Below are 23,648 nucleotides of genomic sequence, written 5' to 3' on the forward strand. Positions count from 1 at the left end.
TTATTTCTATTTCCAGACAATAGAGAGAATTTCTAGCTGCAAACATTCTGTCTCCTGGCATTAACTAACTTTGTATAACAGTCGTAAACATTTCAACTTTTTTACAAGTTATCTCTGTATGCTCCAGCTTCTTACTATCAAAACATACATTTGCATAGGCATATAGTTCATATACATTTCTTTTCTTTTCCAGTAGGGTACACTGTGGTTACATTCTTGAAGCTCAGTACATAACATACAGTTTAACACCCACTTCTGCACCATCAGTTTAATATACACATAAGATATAGTTTGTTACATTTGTAAGACAAGCATAAAAATCATATTACTATTCCCAATTACATATAATTATTTACAAAACTCCAGCTAGCTGGGCTGGCAGCCTTCACAGTCTGTATAAAGCAGAGAGATATGGGAGTCAAGAAAAGGTACAAATGGAAATGTTTATGGAAGAATTAAATATGCCAAGGTTAGAGGTACAGAAGGCCCAATTACTAACAGGATAGGAGGAGAGGAGATAAAAATGGTGATGTATAACCAATCTACAGGAAAGTCCCCCTGAATAGATGATATTCTTGTGGAAGTTTGTTAGCTAAGAGGGACAAACTGATAAAGATCTGGAAGGTTTTATTTAACAGTATTTTGGAGGAGGAGAAGTACCAGCATCCTGGTAGAAAGCAGTGATGTAATACCTAAAGAGGGTAAAGATTCATCAGTATCAGCTTCATACTGAGCCATTTCAATACTAAACCATGATTATTGTCGCTCTCCTACTTTGGACACAATAGAAGAGTCTTCGTGGGTTCTGTTCAAGCAGCTTTATTTTATACAAACATGTCACAGTATAAGTTTACTGACTAACTTAAGTAACTTATATACAAACTAACTGCTGTAATCATACATGCTTACTCTCTGGCTGCAGTCTCAAAATGGCACTAGGATTGCCACGTTTGACATTTATACGTGCACGCTCAGTCTTTGACGTGTTTCTTAAAGATACAGCACATAGCTTATGGTCTCTGATCTGCATTCTCCCTCTTGAAAAAACAAAACATGCAATGTTGTGAAACATTTTCGCATGCAGATATCACAGACAATTATTAGTCATGCATTTATGCAAAATATATATATATATATATATATATATATATATATATATATATATATATATACACACAGTTAAGTCCATGTTGCTACATATTTCACACTGGGCTTAGATGCTCGTTCATAACGCATGACATAAAATTGGGCATTGGGCTTAACTATTGGAACTGTCTCTGAAAAATGTTTGATCTCTGGTTTACTTGGAAAATCTTCAGGAATGGAATCAGAGGTAGGAATACCCTCTGGGATGGAAACAACATTTGGTTTACTCTGAGATTTAGAGTCTAATGTTGCTATAACAATGTTGTGATGATGATTCTGGTACATGTAACAGATGTTTACAGTTTCGCCTCTACTGCATTCCTTCTGATTCTATAAGGTAGGATCTTGGTTCAGGACACTTGCCAATAAATTGCCCTATACGGTCGAAACCTTTTTCTGTTTGAAGTCTGACCATTTCTCCTTCCCTTAATGGAGAAAGAAGTTTGCTCAACTTGTCATACGATGACTTCTGGATAGAACACTTCTTAAATAATTGAGCCTTTATGGTCTTATTATTCTTGGTTTTAGGCTTCAACAGATTGGTAGTAATAGGTAGCTTAGTTCTTGTTTGCCTGGAAAAAAGTCGTTGAGCTGAGAACTGAGAACATCATCACATGGTATGTTCCTAAGATTAAGGAGATTTAAGAAAACATCTGAATTGTCACATCTTGACCTTTCAAGTAGTTGTTTCTCACTCAGCACAGCTTGCTCAGCTAGGCCATTCGACTGAGGATACTCAGGACTGCTGGTAATGTGTAAAACATCCCATTCTCTTGCAAATTTCTGAAACAGCTGGCTAGTAAATTGAGTACCATTGTCAGAAATAACTTTGTACAGACTACCATGGACTGAGAAATTATGTTTCAGCTTAGTAATAACAGTAGTAGATGTTGGATTGGGTAGCAGATCAATTTCAAACCAATTTGAATAAGAGTCTACCAACACTAAGTAGTACTAATTGTTCCACTCGAAGATATCAGTGACTACTGTTGACCAAGGTAGTTCAGGAACTGGATGTAGCTGAAGCAGTTCTCTTTGCAAGTGCGATCTAGCACTATTGCATACTGAACAAGAAGGTAGTACATCTTATCAATGTCTTTTAGTAATGAAGGCCAAAATACTAATTCTCTCACTCGCCTCTTAGTGGAAGCGGAACCTGAGTGACCACGATGCAGAATCTGGATGTACTCATGTTGTAAGGAAGCAGGAACAACAATTTTAGGACCTTTGAAAATAATGCCATCTTCCATCAACACCTCATCACTATAGGGAAAATAAGTTTGCACTTCTGGTGATACACTAGATTGCTTTGACAGCCATCCAACATTAAGGTAGTGATTGAGTTTTTGTAAAATTGGATCAGTCTTAGTGTGATCTCTCAATTCATCAAGCCTAGTGGTAGAAAAATTACATACTGGCATCAGATCAAAGTTAAAAGTTTTCACCGTCAAGCTGTTCCGTTGTATTCCTGGGTGATCTGGGTAAGGTATCAGCCAGATAGAGTAGTTTACCTTTCATGTAGACTAGTTGTACTTTTGCAATATGAACATCATTCTTTGTAATCTAGCTGGAGCTGAATCTATAGACTTCTTTAGAATAGTAACAAGAGGTTGGTGGCCAGTTTCAATCTGAATAGCTCGACCATAAATATAATCATGAAACTTGGAACATGCAAATATTATTGCCAAAAACTCTTTCTCGATTTGAACATACTGCATCTCAGTTTGAGTAAGTGTTCTAGATGCATAGGCTATTGGTCTGCCCTCTTGAAGTACAACTGCACCTAAGCCAAATTTTGAAGCATCACAGGAAAGAATAACTGGTTTGTTCACATCATAGTATCGTAATGTAGGTGGGGTGGCAATTTTCTGCTTGAGCTCTTTAAACACCTTCTGATGCTGTTCTAACCATGACCATGCAACAGTTTTGCACATTATCTCCCTTAACGGTGCTGTCAACTCACTGAAGTCTGGTATAAACTTGCTTAAATAGTTGACGATGCCTAAGAAACATTTTAGAGCTTGAACATTGTCTGGTGCTGACATCTCAAGAATGGCTGCCTGCTTGGTTGGGTCTGGTCTTAAGCCAGTGGTGGTAAACAAATGATGTACATATGTAACTTCTGGGAGTCTGAATTTACACTTCAGAGGATTGAGCTTCAAGTTCACTTCACATGCTCTAAGACTTTCTTTAGGTTTCTGTCATGCTCTGCTTCACCATTGCCTCCAACCAATAAATCATCGACTATTATGGTACAAGGATAACCTGAAAAAAATTGTGCCATTGCACACTGAAAGACTTCACTTGCAGAATTTATTCCAAAAGGCATCCTTAGAAATCTGTATCTGCCAAACAGAGTACCAAAAGTGGTTAGTAATGAGGATTTGCAATCAAACATCACTTGCCAAAATGAATTCTTTGCATCCAAGACTGAAAAAACAGTGGCATTTGGTATTAGGGCTCCGACCTCTTTGACTGTGTGCATTGGATGATATGGTCTTTTCAATGCTTTGTTCAAATATCTTGGGTCAGTGCATATTCTGATTTTGTCTGAGCCTTTTTTTTTTTTTGAGCTACCACCATAGACGACTCCCATTCAGTTGGTTCTGTAACTGGACAACTTACACCTTGCTGTACCCATCTTGTCCAATTGAGCCTTAACTTTAACCTGCATAGCTATTGGAACTCTTCTTGCTGGTCTGACTACTGGAGTGACCTATGGGTCTAACTTCATAGAATACACTACTGGAAGTTTACCCAACCTGTCCTTGAAAACATCAGCATACTCTGAGAAAATGACTTTGGAAAAATTGGAACTAGGAGATGCACTTATGTGATGAACTTCTTTGGTAAAAAAAAAAAAGCAGATTCATTCTCAAACTGTCTTTGAGACCCTATAAACACTGTACTGGTCTTCTGACTACATAGAATAACAAGTTGTAACAATTCTTGATCAAATAACATGAAAGCATCACTGAGCCTTTGGTTTGAATTTCTTCACCTCCATAAGCAACAAGTTTCACACTACTGGCCATATTGAGTTGCTCCTTAGTTCTCACTCTAGCAAATGTGTCAGTGGATATCACATTACACTTTGAACCTGTGTCTACCTTAAGCTCTGTGGATTTACCATTGACTCAGACATTTCAGAACACTTCGCTGTTTGCCAATAACTGCATCAAATCTCTCACTAATTACTGATAACACCATCTGCATGGAAAGCTGACTGCTACTTCTCTACTTGATCAACCTGCTTTTTTGTGTGACCTTTCTTTACAACTATATGGGGTTTACCTGATTTCCAAACTTTTTTGAAACTGGTTCCGTTTTTTACATTTGTGACATTGCTGACCAAATGCTAAACACTTCTCTCTTTTAGACTCGTGATTTGCACCACAGTTGCGAAAGTTAAAAATAAAGCTGGACTTTGGTTTTGCTAATTCACACTTGTACTGCACTGAGCATGTTCCTTTAACTGAACTTATCTTAGAATTTACTGGAAACCCACATGGTTTTCTTGATGAGCCAGCAGGGGTTGTGGCTGCCATGTGCTTAGCAGGCCTATTTCTGTTTGCCACATGCTCATGCTGTCTACATTTGCTATGGAGCCTACTGAAACCATGCCCCGGTCACTTGCCAGCATACTTGTGTGTTTTTCTGTCCCTTCATGGATTTGGTAAACCTCTATGGTTTTACTCAACGTCAAATCACTATCACGCAGCAAGATTTTTCTCACAGTAGCAGAGTTAATACCACATGTGCGTCCTTTATTAACTCATATTTTAATTCACCAAACCAACACATTTTAGCCTTGTTTCTCAGATCAGTTATATAAGCTGCAAAAGTTTCCCCTGGTTTTTGATCTCTCATGTAAAACAGATGTCTCTCCAGTGTAATGTTCATCTGGGGGTTACACATTTCTTTGAATTTGAGCTTCAAACACTTGGGGGTTTCCCTTGACTCAGCCTGTTCAACAATACAGTGGTTTTCACCTTCTCCCTCATACATTGCTGGTGCATACACAAATGAATGCTCTCTTTCTATGCCTCTGACCAGCAAAATTTTAGCAATATGAATGCCTTGGTGTGTGCATCTTTATCTGAATAAGCTGCTTGTATAAAAATATTGTACTCTTGCTCAAATATTCTCCAATTCTCTGTAATATTCTGATAAAATACAGGAGGCAAGAGCTTTTGAAATCTGTCTGCCTTATTAACACATACCAGTGAAGGGTTTTGCACATAAGCATGAACACATACATATACACATATGCCAGTATTTGTAACTTTGCCCAACAGCACAGCAAGTCTCTGTATAACTGAACTTTGTGAAATAAGTCTCTCTTGGGCACTGTAATACTCTCGAAATGACTGTGTTGCACGAAATCACCTCTTATCAGTGTAAGAAACATGTCAAATAACTGCACAATGCAAATGAACTGGGCAGGAGAATCTCAGCGTCAGTAACATTTCGAAGTAAAGGCACTTTGCAAATAACTGTACACAACACACTGAAACTTCTCCAAAATGGCAGTACCTTTCTAGGCAATTCTCTACAGTGCAAGAAACACTCTGTAATGGCAGCACTTTGCAAATAGACACACCCAGCACAACTTTTCGAAATGGCTATACTTTGACTGCACTTCATGAAATAGTTTCACTTTGCACACAAATGACTCTTTGAAATACATGCACAGTAATAAGCACTTTTACACACTTTGGAATACTTTGAATAACCTTAGTTAAGGCCTTGATACAATACAAAGCCATATTTATGCCAAAACACAGCACTTTGCCAAAAAACATGCAGTTGCCTTGCTTAATTTACACTAAATGTGCCCCTGTTTTCCCTTATTGTATTCTTTTTGCTCATTTAATCTCTTTTCATGACCATTGTACCTTTCTTGTTCTCATTTTACTCTAAACATGCTCATTTTGCCTTAAACATGCTTGTTTTATTTTTCTGTTAATTGTTTCATCAAACACCGTTATTTTAAACATTTCCTTTAGTTAATAAGTCTTTTATGCCTTCCTCTTGTTTAATAATGCATTTTGTGCCCTTGTAATGCCCCATTTTGTACTTTTTTTAAAATAAGTAGTGCATGCATATTGTCATTACCTTTGCTTCTTTTCTGGCTCTTTTTCATGTTTGTTTCTTTTAGTTTACCTTCACGGTCATCCCTGCACCTCATGGCTCTGAATCTTATTCTCTTCTATCCCATATCTGACACCAAGCCGCTCTCCTACTTTGGACACAATAGAAGAGTCTTTGTGGTTCTGTTCAAGCAGTTTTATTTTATACAAACACATCACTGTAGACGTTTACTGACTAACTTAAGTAACTTATGTACAAGATAACTGCTGAAATCATACATGCTTACTCTCTGGCTGCACTCTCAAAATGGCACTAGGAATGGCACGTGTTTCACCTTTATACATGCATGCTCAGTCTTTGACATGCTTCTTAAAGATACAGCACATAGCTCCTGCTCTCTGATCTAGAATTGTAAAGTATTTATGTCTATTATGGCTAAAAGAATGGCAAAAGTGATGCCAAAATTGATAGATATGGATCATCGTGGTTTTGTGGAAGGGAGGCAAACATCTGACAACATTAACAGACACTGATGATCCAGAAGGAAGCAGAATGTGAGAAAATACCACTGTTGTTGGTGGGTCTTGATGCAGGGAAAGCATTTGACAGAGTAAGCTGGGACTTTATGAGCAGAGCAATGGAAGCATTTACATTCCCTGATAAAATTATAAGGTTGATTTGGAGGATACATTTGGGATTGGAGGTGAAAATTAAAGTGAGTAGGGCCCTCTCTGAAATTTTCTTCTTGATCAGAGGAACCAGATAGGGGTGTCCTGTCTCCCCTTTGTTATTTACATTATATTTAGAACCATTGGCAAAGAAAATCTGAAATTTAAGGATATAAATGGTATGGTAGTCAAGAAAAGCTGTCTCTATTTGCAGATGATATCATTTTATACCTGACAAAACCAGAAATGGACAATGGAACATTCTGAGACAGTTTCATATCTTTTCGGGATACAAAATTAATGAAGCTAAAACAAAGGCAATAGTAAATTTTGTACCCACACACACAACTTGGTTCAACAATATCTATGGGGACATAATAAAATGAAGTATTTAGGAGTGTGGATTAAAAATTATTCTGGTGTGGCAGCTTAGGATATGTGGGAAGAGACTAAACAAAAGATAAAAAAAATTAGAAAATAGAAGCTCTGTTATATGGATTTCGATAGTAAGATACAAGCAGTTAAATATTTTCAGTCCTTTTATTCTTATACACAGGTCAGGTATATTTCTGTCAACAAGAGGAGAAGTTGTGGATAGCAATTAATGTGCTGAAGGACTTTATCTGGGAGGGGAAGGTGGCAATAGTCAAGTAGGATAAGCTTATTCTTCCATTTGAACAGGGCAGATTGGGATTACCCAATTTGAAGGAGTATTTCAGAGCAACACAGTTAAGGCTCCTATATATAGTACAAGCAGAAAACTGTAATCCAAAGTGGAAAGAGATGATGATGAAATGGGGAAAGCTCAAGAAACAAGGACAGACTGGGATTTTGGATGCAGACCTTCAAGGAGAATAACAGTAATCATACAGAATATTATATTCATAAAGTAGTAGAAAGTATTCTAAGAACTAAGCCAATGCGTGAATGAAGAAAGGATATTCTGCTGATAGGTATGACTACAATTAGGGATACAGACAATAGGCAAGAGGGGGATGGAATATATTGGAGAAAACTGGCAAAGGAACCAAGGTATTGGGAGTAAATAACTAGAGAGGGAAAGGTAATACAATGGGAAGACCCCAAGAATTTATTTGGACTGCAGGTTAGAGATTGCCTTCCCTATCAAGGATTGATAGCAGAGTATAGGCAAACAGAAATAAAGAGGGTGGTCCTAAATGAAAAAACTGCACTGGTAGCTTTTTTAGTAGAATCTAGAACAGAAGTTGCAGTTAAGAAAAGAATAATTAGTAGAGTATATAAAATATTGCATGATAACTCTAAGAATCAGTCAGAAGAGATTAGAAAGGATTGGGAGGACAACTTGGATAAGCAATTCAGAAAGAAACAATGGGGGATATATGTATGACTCCCAAATATGCAACAAAGTCTAGAAGATTTAGGATCTTTGCTCGGAAGTGTTTACATAGGTATTTTTATACCCCAAGTAGACTCCAAAGAATTTTCTTCAGGTAGACAGCAAATGTTGGAGGTGTGATGGGGCAGAAAGAGGTAATTTAGAACATATTTTCTGGGAGTGTAATGAGTTGGCAGACTTTAAAGATTTCCTGCAGACTGTTCTGTCAGATATAATGGGTCGACAAACTGGTGCAACTAAGGAACTGATTTTTCTGAGTTATGATACAGAGCTAGAATTGTGTAGGTTGAGTCGAATTATGGTGGCTGTCAAAAAAGCAGTTACTAAAAAATGGAAATCAAATTTTAAACCAACGTTATTAGAAGTAGCGAAGATAGTAACAGAGGTTAAACAACTGGAAATGGGATCTTTAGAAAAGGGTAGGAGCAAATTACATTGGAAAAACTGGAAATTGTGTGATCAGTAAATGAGAGGGGGGGACAAGGTTTAAAAGAAGGCAGGATTTGAATGAGCTATGCAGTGTTTGACAATGACTCAATATAAGTAATGTATAATGTTTGCAGCTACACTTGTGTCATCATGATTTGTAATGTATAACGTGTGCAACTAAAGTTGTGTCGGTATGGTTTATTTTCATTATATAAATGTAAGATTGCCTATGTCATACATGATAATTTAATAAAGATCTTTCTTGTTAAAAAAAAAGGCACTGCATAGATTAGCTGGCTACACAGATTATGTGCCTCTGTAAGGCTGAATTTTTCAGTTGTGCCACCCCCCCTCCCCACACATGCACACGCACAAAAGAAAATGCTTGTTCTAATCTGTTTGAGATTGTCTTTTTACAAATTTGTTTGTCTTACAAACTGAAGTGTTTAAGCATGCATAAGTAAAAACATTCAAAGCCCAGTCTTCAGTCAAAATATAGAGAGTGCCATTACCCTTATTTGTATCTCTAGTACACTGCACACTACTGTTTTTATCTTCCCCACCTGAAGATCATACTAGATTAACCTTGCCCACATCTAGTCTGCATTTTGTTTTAATAATCACTTCAGAATACCTTACAGTTGATATTTAACAAACCATAGATCAGGATATTTTTAGCTAGTTCACTGCCATTCCCGGGCTCCAGACCATGAAGATGCAAATTTCTTTATTATTAGCATTTCAAATGAAATCCTACTGAATGAAATTAGCCACATTGATTGGCGCATGCTTTACCAATGCTCTGACCATACCACCACCCTGCCCATATTCTGTAATCTGGTAGTGTCCTTCCAAAATAGGTTGTAGCCCCTGAAAAAAAATAAGATGTCAATGAAGGCCTTTACTCTGGCTTAACAAACAGTTAAGCAATCTTCTAAAACTCAAAGACTTAACCTGGAAAGAATGGAAAACTGATCTCTTTAATAACTTGAAGCATAATACATGTCTTCCTTTTAGGCAATAAGCTAGACTAGATATCAAATCAGCCAAAACTGAATTCCTACGACAACACCAGCTAAAGCAATTTGGTTGACCCAGAGTATTTGGCTCTGAATCCAATCCATCTATAGCAAAGGCATCTTCTCCAAACAGTCATCCACACTCTCCTTAGCTATAACTAATAGTATCACTAGAAATGTATCCAATTTGCCATCTCACAATGCTTCACACTTCAGTCACACTACACCCGAAACTCCTTCTGCACCCCTTCATAAACTAATACAATACCCACCTTCTACTTCAAAACTGTTACCAAGAAAAGGGTACAAGAACTGTTAAAAAAGATACATTACAATCCCTTCTTCTACTCTCTGCAATCAGAAATTCTTACACTAGACAGCCATATTCTCAGTAAACTTGTTACATTCATATTTAACTTATTCTTTACTACAAAAAGTGTTCCTTTAAGTTTTAAAAACACACTAGGCATACCTCTCTGTAAAACAGAGCGAGCACCCGATCCCTCAGACTTCTACCCTATTGCCAACATTTGCAAGAGTACTTGAAAAAATCATGTACAACCCTATAGTAGAATATCTTTCTAAATAGAATGTAGTGACTGTGAAACACCGTGGTTTCCATCCCAATTACAGTATTTTAAGTGTGATATATATATATATATATGCTCACTGGTACAATTTATAGTAATATGGACCAAGGTCTGATGACTGGTACAGTATTTTTTTTTTTATCTCAAAAGAACTTTTTAAACAGTCAATCAAGAGCAGCTAGTAAATAAGCCCCAGATGTACAGTGGTTTCATGACTACATAGTCAATCAAACCTACACTGTATATGGTGCTTACAATTCCTCAGTAAATGGAAACATTTCCTGTGGAGTCCCACAAGGCTCTGTTCTTGGACTTCATTTCTCATTATTTATTAACAATCTCTCTTGGGACTGTATGCAGATGATGTAGTGTTCACTCGGCATGGGGAATCAACTCATGAAATCTCTATAAACTGCAGTTTGATTTTGAAGTACTTTGAAACTGGTTAGCTAACAACAAACTTGTAAATACCAGCAAGACTACTGTCATGCTATTTGGCACATCTCAAAAGATTAAATGTGCCCCCATCCCTGTTATCACTGATTCCTTTTTTAACATTTTGCATACAACTACCTCTCAAACATACTTAACAATGATAGATGGCTTACCGTTTCAGCAGGAAGTAACTTATTACTTAATTCTCTTACTTATAGGCTCCATAATACTGGGTACTATCCACCTTTAAAAACCAGACTCTCTAAAAGGGATTGTTTGTATATTGTTAGAAGTACAGATAGGGTTCAGTTAGCCAGACTTCCTTACAAATCAGCCACTACTGGAAAAGCCTTCTCCAAAAATACACCTTCCAGCTGGAATAAACTCCAGGAAGAAATAAGAGCAAACTTACTAGCTTCAAACTGCAACTAAAAAACTATTTGATAAAGCAGCATGCCTCTTAATTGTTTCAGAGATGTGGGCTAGAAAGCGCCCATAAGGCAAGAAACTTAAGGAACAACTATGTATTCCATCTGCTGGCTTAGAACTATTCCAACTCTTCTCATATTCATTGAAATGTTTCTTTGGAATTGAACTGTAAATGTATTTGCTCGTCAGTAATGAAGTGTACCTACTTGAAAATTCAAAATGATCTCTTCCTAAATATCTACAACTATACCACTGCCAATGGCTATATAAATTTCTTTGTAAACAGTTCTACATCCTGTTGCCTGTGACCTTTTTACTCCTTTGTTTGTATTGTCTGACCTCTCTAGACCGGGTCATGACTGAAAAGAGTGCTTGGACCAGTTCAACTACCCAGTTAACAAATGTTGAATAAATAAGTAAATAATTAAGTGCATATTTTAAATTTGGCTGCAAGTTTTGGATGAATCAGTTAAGCAGAGTAACCACCATAGAAACAAACAGCATCTTCTTTATGTTCTTATTTTATTTTTATTATTTATTTTATTTGCAGTTGGTTTACCAGGATAGTCCATTGGGCCAATATGAACCCTTTTCAATGGAGTCCTGGGGAGAAAAGCTCCAAAAACAATCAAGGTTACAATAGGTTATAGATGATAAATTTTACAAATGTTATAGATTCGAACAAACATTACAAATAGTACAATAAACATTACAATTGATGAAACTTACAGATGATACAGACTAGCAAAAGGAACATTGCAAGTAAAAAAACTTTCATCAGAAAAGTGTAGTCGGACAGCTTAACAGTAAAGTGCTGGACTGAGGAACCAAGGGTTGCAGGCTGGAGTCTTGCTTAAGCCTCTAGTTGACTTTCAAACACCTTAATGATTGTAGTCAGAGGAATTTTGGACGGCGCAGTGGTGCAGCGGTAGCATTGTCACCTCACAGCAAGAGGTTCTCCAGTTCGATTGTCGGCTGTGCAGAGTCTGTATGTCCTCCCTGCGTTTGTGTGGGTTTCCTCCGGTTTCCTCCCATGTTACAAAGACGTGCATCTGGAGCATTTCTCCGCTGAAAATTGGCTTGTTCCAAGTCAAAATTTCACACTAAACAAATAAATAAATAAATATTTTATTTTATTTTATTTTACATTTGTTTATTGGGAAAGTCCGACTGGACACGTCTTTTTTCAGCGGAGGCCTGGGGAGAAAAACTCGGGTTAGTACATATACATACACATATGAATAACATCCAAATATGTAAGCAATACATATCAAAGTACAATTGGCAGTAGTTGCACTATGTAACTTAAATGTGACTTGTATACATCAGTAAAGGATGAGATAACAGTAGTTTGTATTACATTGGTATACAGTCTGCTATGCTCACAAGAATTGTACAATCTAATAGTACATTAAAGGAATTTTATGCAGGCATGAGAAGATATAAGATATAGATAGTAAGAGAGGGAAAAGACTGCAGTATAAGTAAGATCCCAAAGTGTGTCAGCAGCATTTAGGCAGTGATGAATAAAAGTAGGTGATTTGAAGGTCTGTTATATTATGATGTTAAAAGTTGTAGTTTCTGAGAGTTTAATTAGCCAGGAAAATTTGTATAGGAGACAGTTGAGAGTGAGATAATATCTGTCAAGTGAAGGTGGAACATGGGCAGAGTGACTTGGTAAGGAAGTGTTGTTTTAGGCTAGTTTTGAATAGTGGTAGGGATGTTATGGAGGTAATGTTTACCGGCAGTTCATTCCAGATTGTATGTATGTAGTTAGCAAATAGGGAATCCTCTGCTTCGTTTTGGGATAAGTAGGTTTTCATTTGTTGTTTGTTGCAGGAACATAGTAGTCTATTGGTAATATGGGCTGAAGAAAGGTTTATAAGGATGGTATTTTGTTTGGTTTTGAGTGGAGTTTGTGGGCCATTGTCAATTGTGTATAGTGTAGGAGATGGGGGAGTTGTAGCCAGTTGAATTGCTTGAGTGCGAGGCAGTGGTGTGATCTAGTTGGCGAATTTGTGGCATATCTTGCAATTTTATTATAGCAGGATTCAAGTTTTTGTAGTTTAGATTTCTTGTGATTAGTGAGAATGGGAGCTGCATATAATAAGGTGGATATCAAATGTGTTTGGGCAATAGATATTTTGGTATTTTGGTAAAGTGTTTATTCCTGTATAAAGTACCAAGTTTTTTATATACCTTTTCCACTGTTTGGGAAATGTGAATATCAAATTTAAGTTTGCAGTCAATTTCTACTCCTAACAGTTTAGTGTGTGGTGATGGGGTGATGATAGTTTTGTTAATTGAGGAGATGAAGAATGGATTAGAGCGGGGAGAAGTTTTATTAGGGAGGAATACCATTAGATTTTTTTTTTGTTAGGGTTTAAGTTTAGGTTAGCATTTGTGAGCCAGAATTCTACGTCATGAAAGGCTTTCTGACTTAGAGTCTGTAGATCTAACAGACAGGGTGCAGAACAGATCACTGTGGAGTCATCTGCATGTCGGTTGAGTGATGCATGAGTGGTTGATAGATGGAGTTTATTAGTAAATATAGAGAATAGAATTGGGCCTGGGACAGATCCTTGAGGCCTCCAAGAGTAACTGTTAATCCGGGTGGTAGAGTATGTTGCCAAGAGACTGCTTGTTGCCATCCTGTGAGGTAGTCTTGAAACCATGCAAGTGTGGAGTTTGAGAAATGAAGGTCAGTGAGGGTATTTAGTAGGTTAGTGTGAGATACCATGTCGGAGGCTTTTGACAGGTCTAGGAAGATAGAAGAGACATAGTTGTTATTGGTCCTGTGGAAGTTGACAGTGTCATGGCATATGTGTGCTTTTCTTCTTTAGTTGTACAGAGATTAACTTAGGGAATAGCAGTGTGAAGTAAACTTTGTGTAACTGCCGACAAACCTTGCCTACAAGTCACTGGAATTAAAATGCATTCCTGAGTTTGTTGTTACTTGGAATTTAAATGGCATTCTGTATGCCTTAAGTGCTAAAGCCTCTTGCTATGTCTTTGAGAAAATAAATACAGATTCTGTATTATCAGTTATCAGACTGAACTCTATCAGCACAAATCACTCTTTGCTTGTCATGATTTATGATTGTTTAAAAAAATGCCTGTTGTATTAAAATGTATTGTCTGTTGTACTGCGTGGTACATCCTGTAGTTCTGAACTGTAGTGTGGCCCAGAGTCAAGTTACAGTTTTCCTTTCTAATAGAAATGCAATAGCACGGGTACACTAACATGTAGAATTTTCTACATTGCCTTTTGCATATTGAATGCAGCAGAGAACTTCAAATAAAATAGTAAACAAATAAACAATTGCTTTACTTGATGTCTGACTTGTATTAATAAAGATTAGAATCATACAGCAACAGCAGAAAGGACAATTTTAATGTTTCTACATAAATACAAATGTATATTTTCAGCTGCTATACTTAGAATATTTGGTCATTTGTATATGTCATCACAGAAACCTAATCTTATATGTGCATTAACAAGCAGCATTCCTTGGATTATATTCTGATAACAGCACATTCAGGCATTTAGGTTCTTACTGGAACATAGCCCAAACCTCTTGGTGTGTTAATGCATACAAAACAGAACCAGTACATCACTTTTATGGAGTTATGTTTATCTAGGACATTTTTTGATAAATTTGATTGAACTTGCATGTTTTCAGCAAATGTGAATTGATTTGTAGTGCATTCACTTTAATCCATTATAAATAATTATACATTTTTATTTCATTCATTCTCTTACTGAGAATGGATAAAGAAAATACGTTTTAGTTTGTTGAATAAATATTTTGTTAGCATACATGGATCTTTTTTTTTCAAATACATTACTGACATGGATAACAAAGGCTTCTCTTTTTCTTTCTGATTAAATTATTTCAGGCAAACAAAAGTAGGCAAAAATATGCTTCTGTAATCTATTAAGAAGTGTTTTGTGATCAAAATCTTAATATATAAACTGTTTTTTTCTGTTTTCCTAGATGACTCACACATTCAAAAATTATGGTCATGGGGTACGCTATGTAAGATTTAACCATGCAGGCGAAGACACACAGTTTTGGAAAGGATGGTATGGGATTCGAGTCACCAACAGTTCTGTTGTGGTAGAACCAGAGACTTTAACTTGAACATTTTTACTGAACAATAAGGAAGGCTTATGTTGTATCAGAAGGAACCAAAGTTGTTTTGCCATGTCAGGAGGCTTAACAAATAACAGACAGAAGTAGTAGGTGTTTCACCTCCATAATGTCTGTATTCTACATGATGTATGTAGAAGCAACAGTGTACAACATGACATGCAAATCATTCTTCTTAGATCGTTAATCTTAAAGCTATATATACATGCATGATACCATTTAAAACTGTTATGTAAGATAGTTTATAATATAGTATGAATTGTGTTGAAGATTTAAAATTAACCTTGCACAATAGTAAGTCTTGATTCATTTTCATTTAAATGTAAGATTGCTTATGTCATACTTGATAATTTAATAAAGCTGTTTCTTGTTAAAAAAGCAGATACATATGGTATGCCTAGCAGCAGAAAAAAAAATGTAGTAAGCCTGTCATAGCTTATGAATAGCATTCTTTTTAACTCTGGAGCAGCCCATACGTTTTTTTTTTGTTTCTCCAGTGATATGCAGTATCTAGAATGTGAATAATTTAACATGACCACTTACACCGAACACCTTGTCATTCTTTTGTGACAGCTCTTGCTACAAAACAGCTTAATTTGGAGAGACAGCTTAAAGAGCCTCCTCTTTCTCTTTACCTGTCCCTTCTCTGCCCTGTACCTCTCTCTGTAACTCTTGATCATCACAGTTATCACATTCAGAAGGGCTGATTGTGACAATTGTACCTGCTTTGCCTCCTGAAGCTTCGCTTCTGACTTTGATGTTCTTGTTGTGTGCATCAGCTGTCTGTGATTTCTTCTGTTCAGCTGAAACCATCTTCCTCTTGAACTACGTAGGATCTTGATTTTGATGGCTGACCAACAACCTCAGCTGCAGACTTTTCCATGGCTTTTGAAGTAATACTTCAACCACGACCTGTAAATCTGGTAGCCTTTTGCAGTTCTTATAGAATTAGTTATGTCTCATCTCATTTTTTTCTAGCATCTCTTTTACTTTGTTTTGATTTTCGGGCATCAGCAATGTAGCTGAAGTAGGTAATCTCCTTCTCAGCCTTCTTCCCATTAATAATTGAGCTGCTGGATGAGTGAGACCCTCCATTGCAGTATTACTGTATTCCAAACCTACAATAAGACAATCGTAACAGCTATTGCTAAGATTGTTCACCATTTGGATGCTTCTTTCCAGTGTCCATAAAACTGAAGTTGGTGTAGTGTGGACATTATTTGTGCTCAATTCCTAATCTCATACAAATCTGAATTCTTAACTTGTGTATAACAGACCGTTGTCAACTATGAGAACATAAGGTATTTGTGTTGAAAATATAGACTTTAATGCAGTGTTCATACTTGCACGTGTTGTCATTGTGATTATTTCAGAAAACTTTTAATAATACTCTACATGTATGAGATACATGTCTTCTCTGCAGTAGAACAAATTACTTCCTACTCAACTCCAAGGCTGATTTGGAATTGGGGAATTGTGTGATGTGGCCACATGTCAAGTTGGCGAAACTTGGCCAGACATTTCTAACGTGCTGCTGCCACCACCCTCATCAAACAGGAACCTCTGTTTCAGTAGTGCTGTACATTCACCAAAAATGGCAGAACCTTTATGTAGCAGCAGTTGCATGTCTGACTGCTGCTATGCTCCTGGGTATGCATACTTGTTCATATCCAATGCATTGAGGAAGGTCACAATTTTCTGTTAGTGGACATTACTGCTGAAATGGAGGTTCCCGTTTGATGAGGTGACAGCTGCAGTGTGGTAGGATCAGCTGGCTGGGCTTCACTGACCAGGTATGCAACCACTTTACTTGATTGCAGAACTGGGTAAGCTAACATTCCTTCCTTTTAATTGTTATAATGGTATACATTGCAGACTGCAGAACAATGTTCTTGTTCTCTGTGAGCAGACATTCCTGCCCAAAATGTTATGTCTGTGCTGTTTCTTCACATTTGAATATTCTCAGATGTGATTCATGTGTCTCTTCAAGCAATTGTTTTCTCATTTGATTGGAACCTGGTATTTTGTTAGCTTTGAAAGTGTACCATTTAAGTGCAGTTATTTCTTCCTTGAATGAAAAATAAAACTGAATTTCTCCCTTACTTATGATGTTTGCTCAGGCCATCCTTATATTTTAACATCTTTCAGTAGTTGTAACTCTTAAGTCAGCATTAGTACAGCTCTGAAATTCTTTTTCTTCTATCATTTTAACCGTGACTAATCCAAAGAATTTCTGTTTTTGTTCTAAAATCTCAATGTATCTCTGATAGATACATTCAACTTATCTGCTATATGTATTTCCTTGTCTGTCATGATGTTCTTCATCTCACATTGCTGCAGTACTTACACTTGGGTAGTCCGCTGTCCTCGGTCGGCCCGAATATCACATTTGACTGACATCAGTATCCTCAGTCTTTGCCGCATGGTCCGATGCAGAAGCAGCATTGGCGTTCTGAGATTTTCAGACCGAGTCACTTGGGGAAGGGCTAAGTACCCGTTGGGAATATTTTAGTTTTTCTTGCCTCAGTGGTTTACCGGATGTCAGAAAAGTGAATAATTGCATTTTGTGGGAAACAGATAGATTATCATACTTTGTGTATTCCTTGTTTAGGGCCTGACGACGTTGTTGGCTGTCGCTCTTGTGCTAGATTTAACTATAAAGAGAAGGTTGGATTGTGCCAGGTTAGTCTTAAGGACAAAGCAGTTAAGCCTAGGCTGGAAGAAGGTTCTTTAGAGGTGGTGGTTCCACCGAGATTTCTTTGGGTTCCCAGGGAGAGACTTTGTTATTGCAGGATTTGGCCTCTCAGGAGGCAGGTCAGGGCCGAAGGGCTTCTCTCAGGTTACTCTCCCTCCCTTCCTAAGGTGGTTAGGCCCTCTCCTTCTGTTGCCAAGGCTTCTCCCAGGGCAGGCCCCAAGTTTAGCTAGTTGGTGTCACCCCTAGTTCTTCAGGAACTGTGCCCAAGAAGCATATGCTTAAAATGGCAGAAGATTTGATTACTTTGATTAGGGTTCTTTTGCCCTCCTGATAAGAGACCTAGGGTGGAGCCTGAGCCAGGAGTTTTGAGCAGGCTTGGATGTTTGAAGACTTGCAGGAGTATTCTCCTTATTCTGACTCTGATGTGGATGATTCTACTCCTTCTGCTTCTCCTCCTGTGGATTTTTCTTTTCAGAAACTCTTCATTCTATGAGGGAGCATTTTAAGTGGGAAGGCCAGGACTTCTCTGATTCCAGGAAAAGGCTTAGGGAATTTTTGTTTTGCCCCAGCATAGCCCTTTGGCTATACCTCCTGTTTTAGATGTGGTGGAAGATGTTTTTGCAGAGGCTTCACTTAATCCTGATTCTTTGCCTCCTGCTCCTGTTAAACCTGATAGATATTACAGGGTGCCTGAAGCTCATAAGTATCTTTTTAAGAGTCCTAGGGCAGACCCAGAAACTGTTAGTCAGGGCCCTAAAGGTGTTAAGGCTTCTGTTGTCAAGAATTCCTTCAGACAAAGAGGCCAAAGCTTTGGACAGATGGGGAAAGAAAGTTTATACTTCTTCCACTCTAGCTATGAGGGCTTTGAATTGCCAGTTTTCACATGTTAAAATACCAAAACTATCTCCTTTCACAATTGCAGTCTAAGGTTGATGCTCTGGCGGAAGGTATTGATTGTAAAGAATTGCAAGATTTAGTACATGTTTCTGAACAGGTGGGTAAGCATTCTTTGCAATGTGGTTTTGATGCTGTACAGGCCTGGGTGGCTGCCACTGGGTCAGTTCTTCGGCACACCTGGCTGAGGGATCAGAATTTGTCTGACCATGTTAAAACAAGGATTTTAGATGCTCCTTTACAATCTGATGTGTTGTTTGGTTCTCCTGTTGAGACAGTTTTAAAGAAAATGGAAGACAAGGCTAAGTCTATGCAGACTGTTAAAGATTTTGGTTCAGCCTCCAAAGTTTAGTAGAAATTGCCTACTAAGGGGTGGATGTATCCTTCTTATGATTCCCAGTCTAGCAGAGCTCAGGGTTCTTTCAGGCCAGTTCTCCTGCACAGTCTTCAGGTGAGGGAGGGGTCCAGTCCTTTCGTAAACAGACCCAATGACCAGCTGCCAGAGCCTTCTTGTCTGGCAGCCTTTTTGGGAGAAGGGTTGCACTTTTCAAAGAAAATTGGAGTTTAATTACCCAAGACAGATGGGTATTGGATATCATACACCACGGTTACAGGTTTGGCATGCCAGACGTTCTCTCTGCAAAGAATAGAGACTCACAAGCAAATTTCTCTGTTACTCCAACTAGGGCCATTCAGGGTCCCTATGCCAGAAGTGGGCCTAGCTGTTCCTCATACAGACCAATTTTGGACTTATCTATCCTCAACACTTATCTGGACATTCCCAAGTTCAAAATGTTGACGCTACAGCAGCTTTTCTACTGCTGGCAAAGATCATTGGATGGTAACTTTAGATCTCAAGGAGGCTTATCTTCATGTTCCTAGACTGAGTTGCAGGAAGTATATCTCGTTTCGAGCTGGGACTTCTCATTATCAGTTCTCTGCATTGCCCTTTGGCTTATCTACCCAGAGTGTGTTCACGAAGGTTCTGGCTCCAGTGATAGCTTTCCTCAGGTTAAAAGGAATACAGATTTATCCTTATCTGGACGATTGCCTAATTCTGGCTCAAGGAAGGGACGAGCTTCTTCATCATTTGGATTATGTGATAGCAGTGCTAAGATGCCTGGGGTATTCTGTGAATGAAATAAAGTCCAGTCTAGTACCCTCTCAAGACATGTGCTTTCTGGGTGTGAGACTGAATACAGCATCCCAGATGGCCTTTTGACCCCGGACAAACAAAAGAATCTTTCCCTTTACTTTCATCAGTTGTCTCATCAGTCCGGCTGACTGCAAGGACAGTCCTTCAAGCCTTAGGGTTCATGGCATCTTGTATTCTGGTGCTTCCCAATGCCAAACTGCATATGAGGAAGCTACAATGGTATCTCAAAATGTATGGACACAGCACTGCCAGGATTTGGACACTGTCATTCAATAATACCTTGCATTCAAAAGGAATTTGATTCTAACGACAGATGCCTCAGACAAAGCTTGGGGAGCTCATCTGAATGGAAAGTGGATACAAGACAAGTGGCCTGCCAGACTACAACATCTACATATCAACTTGAAAGAGATGTTAGCAGTCCAGTTTGCATTAATAGCCTTCAAGGATTTACTTCTTCCAGGGCAGGTGTTGATTCTAACAGACAACACAACTGTCATGTGGTACATCAACAAGGAACACATTCTTATCCTCTATGCAGTGATTTTGTGGGAGACTGCTCTCACTTTACAGCTAAATCTTCAAGCAAGGTTTCTGCCGGAGCACAGAACTCCTTAGCAGATGTGTTGAGCAGACAAATAATGGATCCCCTGGATCCTCATGTATTTCAGAAATTGACAGTGTCATGGGGAACTCCAGACATAGATCTGTTCGCTTCCCACTAAACCACCAGCTGCCAAAGTTTTGCAAAAAGGTTTCATCCAACAGCTTGGAGAGTGGATGCTCTTTCTTTCAATTGGAGCAATCTTCATGTGTATGCCTTTCCTCTGCCTCTCCTCCCAAAGGTACTACTAAAAGCCAGACAAGACAAGCCAAGGATGATTTTAATAGCTCCAGATTGGCCTCGACAGCATTGGTACCCATTACTGAGGAGCCGGAAGCCTCCATGGCCTTTGCCTACGATTCCACACCTGTTGTCTCAGGAGGACAGTCATCTGCTCAATGTCAAGCTTCACTCTCTGCACCTAACAGCCTGGCATATTCTGTTTTGAACCATAGTGGGCCTCCACTTCCACAACAAGTTTTGAATGTTATTTTGGAGGCTAGAAGGCCTAGTACAAGGAAAATGAAAAATGGAAGAGATTTTTATTTTGGAATGCAGCAAAGGATTTTGATGTTTCTGAGCCTAATTTAAGTGTGGCTCTTCAATATCTTACTGAGTTACTGGACAAGGGTTTGTCCTTCTCTTCTATTAAGGTTCATGCCTCACTATGATTGTGACCCACCATTGTTTTCTCATCCTTTATTCAAGCAATTTCTAGAGGGGCAAAGAATATAAGACCCCCAAAAGCTCCTACTCCTGCTTGGGATCTCAATTTTGTGTTGGAGAAACTCACTCTACAACCTTGAGCCTGCAGCTACTGCTGAATTAAAGTTTTTGTCATGGAAGACTGCTTTTTGTTGGCTATTACCTCTGCAAGAAGGGTTTCTGAGTTGCAGGCCCTTATGGCAGTTGAGCCTTTCTTGATTTTCCATAAGATAGGGTATCTTCTGGACTAATCCTTTCTTTATGCCTAAAGTGGTTTCTAGTGTGGCTTTAAACCAAACTATTCATTTGCCTACCTTTATGCAAATCCCAAAATAATGGGGAAAAGATTTTGCACACTTTAGATGTACACAGGTAGTTATGCTATTATTTGGACAGAACTAAAGGGTTCAGGCAGTCTCAGCAGTTATTTGTTTCTTTTGCTTTGAGTTCTCAGGGCAAGCCTGTGTCAAAACAAACTATTTCTAAGTGGATTGGGTTTGCATTGCTTTCTGTTATTCCCATCATGGCAAGGAAGTTCCAGCTGGGATTAGGCCTCATTCCACCAGGGCTACTGCCACTTCAACAGCTTTTTAAGAGGGTGGCAACTAAGGATATTTTGGAGGCAGCTACTTGGAGTTCAGTGCATACTTTTTCCAGGCATTATCACCTACCACTTTACTCTAAATCCAGGGCTGGTTTGGGCATTTTGGCAGCTCCTGCTTCCTTATAGTTTGGCCATCCTCCCCTCTGCTTTGGGATTCGGACTGCAGCAATGTGAGATGAAGAACATAGTACAGTTTTGTACCTACCATAAATGTAGATGTCCTCCCTCCTTCCCTCTGTTGGAGGCGGTTGTGTGGGTTGGGTGGTCAATTGGGTGTATATTGTTTATTGTATATATTGTACATATGTTTGGTGCTAGGAAGGTTGGTGGTTGGTTTGCTGTCTTTGGGTTTTGACCTTTATTTTTAGGGTCTTCTGACATCTGGGGCAAGAAATGATGTCAGTCAAATGCGCCTTGACCGGCGTCAGCCGATTATTTTGATATTCGGGCCGACCGAGGACAGCGGACTACCCAAGTGTAAGGACTGCAGCAATGTGGATCTTCGAACATCTACATTTATGGTAGGTACAAAACTGTACTTTTTTGTAGATTAAATAATATCATCTACAGTCTGGGAGGTTCTTATTATAAAACCTTTCTGGATATACTTTGAAAGGTTTTGTGATCTGTTGCTACCTAAACTTCCTTACTGTATGCATACACATGAAATTTCTGACATCCATGCACTATTGCCACCATCTTTTTTTGCATCTATAAGTGCTGTTTACACGTAAATATTTGATGTTCTTTTTTTAGAATACAAACTCTTATATCATTCTGACGAGCAAATTTTGCAGCACAGCTAACTTATTCATATCATGTTACATATATTTTTTCAGTCTGCTTCCTTTTACTCTGCCTGCAGACCATCAAGCCTCTCCTTGACATTATCAGCAGCAGCTGCCCCCCCTTTCCCATTTCCTACATGGAGTCAAGGTGTCTTGTTAACTCGCCATCTCTCAGTTCAATGCCACACTCCTGTCTTCTTCGACACTCATGCCTGTCAGTCACAGGTGTTCTTTCACACAATCCATCCACCTCTTTGCTGGACATCCTTATTTCCTCATACCTTCTTCTCGTCTGTTTTAAATCTTCTTCACCAGATTGTCTTCTGCTTTTCTGCACGTGTCTGAATCACCATAATCTGTTCTCTTTCATCTTTCCTACAATTGGAGCTACTTTAGCTTCTGCTTTTATGTACTCATTTTTTCATCTGTCCCACATTCTGCTTTCTGCATTCTACCACCCTTCTCAGACACTTCATTTCAGTCATCTCTGTCTTTCTTATCTGCTCTGCCTTTACTGCCCAGGTTTCTGTACCATACAGTAGTACTGGTCACACCACTGTCTTGCCCACCTTACTGTTCAGCTTCTTTGGCATTCTTCTGTCATAGACTACACCTGAGACTCTATGCCAGTTAGCTGCAGCCCCTCAGCTTTTAGCTTTGACCTCTTCATTCAGGCTTTCCTTCTCAACCACTCCTCCTAGATACTTGAAGCTATTTACCTGTTCCATTATGTTCCCTTCTATCCCATTTCTCAGCTTCTTCTGATTTCCCAGTTTGCTGTCATTACCACTGTCTTTGTGCTTAGTTTCATCCCATGTGAATTCAGTTTTGCATTCCATTCCACTATCCTTTGCTGAAGT

At 38.5% G+C, this 23,648-nt stretch overlaps 1 protein-coding gene across 2 annotated transcripts in view; it reads left to right on the forward strand.

Annotated features, from left to right (window-relative positions):
* The window catches only part of LOC122793603 (F-box only protein 6-like), a 376,976-nt gene extending 361,340 nt beyond the window's left edge, over positions 1–15,636 (forward strand). For both annotated transcript variants that reach the window (XM_044061777.1, XM_044061778.1), the window contains exons 6-7: positions 15,187–15,329; positions 15,364–15,636. In XM_044061777.1, the coding sequence (XP_043917712.1) occupies positions 15,187–15,329; positions 15,364–15,412 (192 nt within the window). In that variant the 3' untranslated portion in view covers positions 15,413–15,636. The remainder of the gene's footprint in view (positions 1–15,186; positions 15,330–15,363) is intronic.
* The last annotated feature ends 8,012 nt before the right edge of the window (positions 15,637–23,648 follow it).

The sequence above is a fragment of the Protopterus annectens genome, chromosome 2.part0 (genome assembly GCF_019279795.1).
Source record: "Protopterus annectens isolate FY-2018-M chromosome 2.part0, PAN1.0, whole genome shotgun sequence".
Lineage (NCBI taxonomy): Eukaryota > Metazoa > Chordata > Ceratodontiformes > Protopteridae > Protopterus > Protopterus annectens.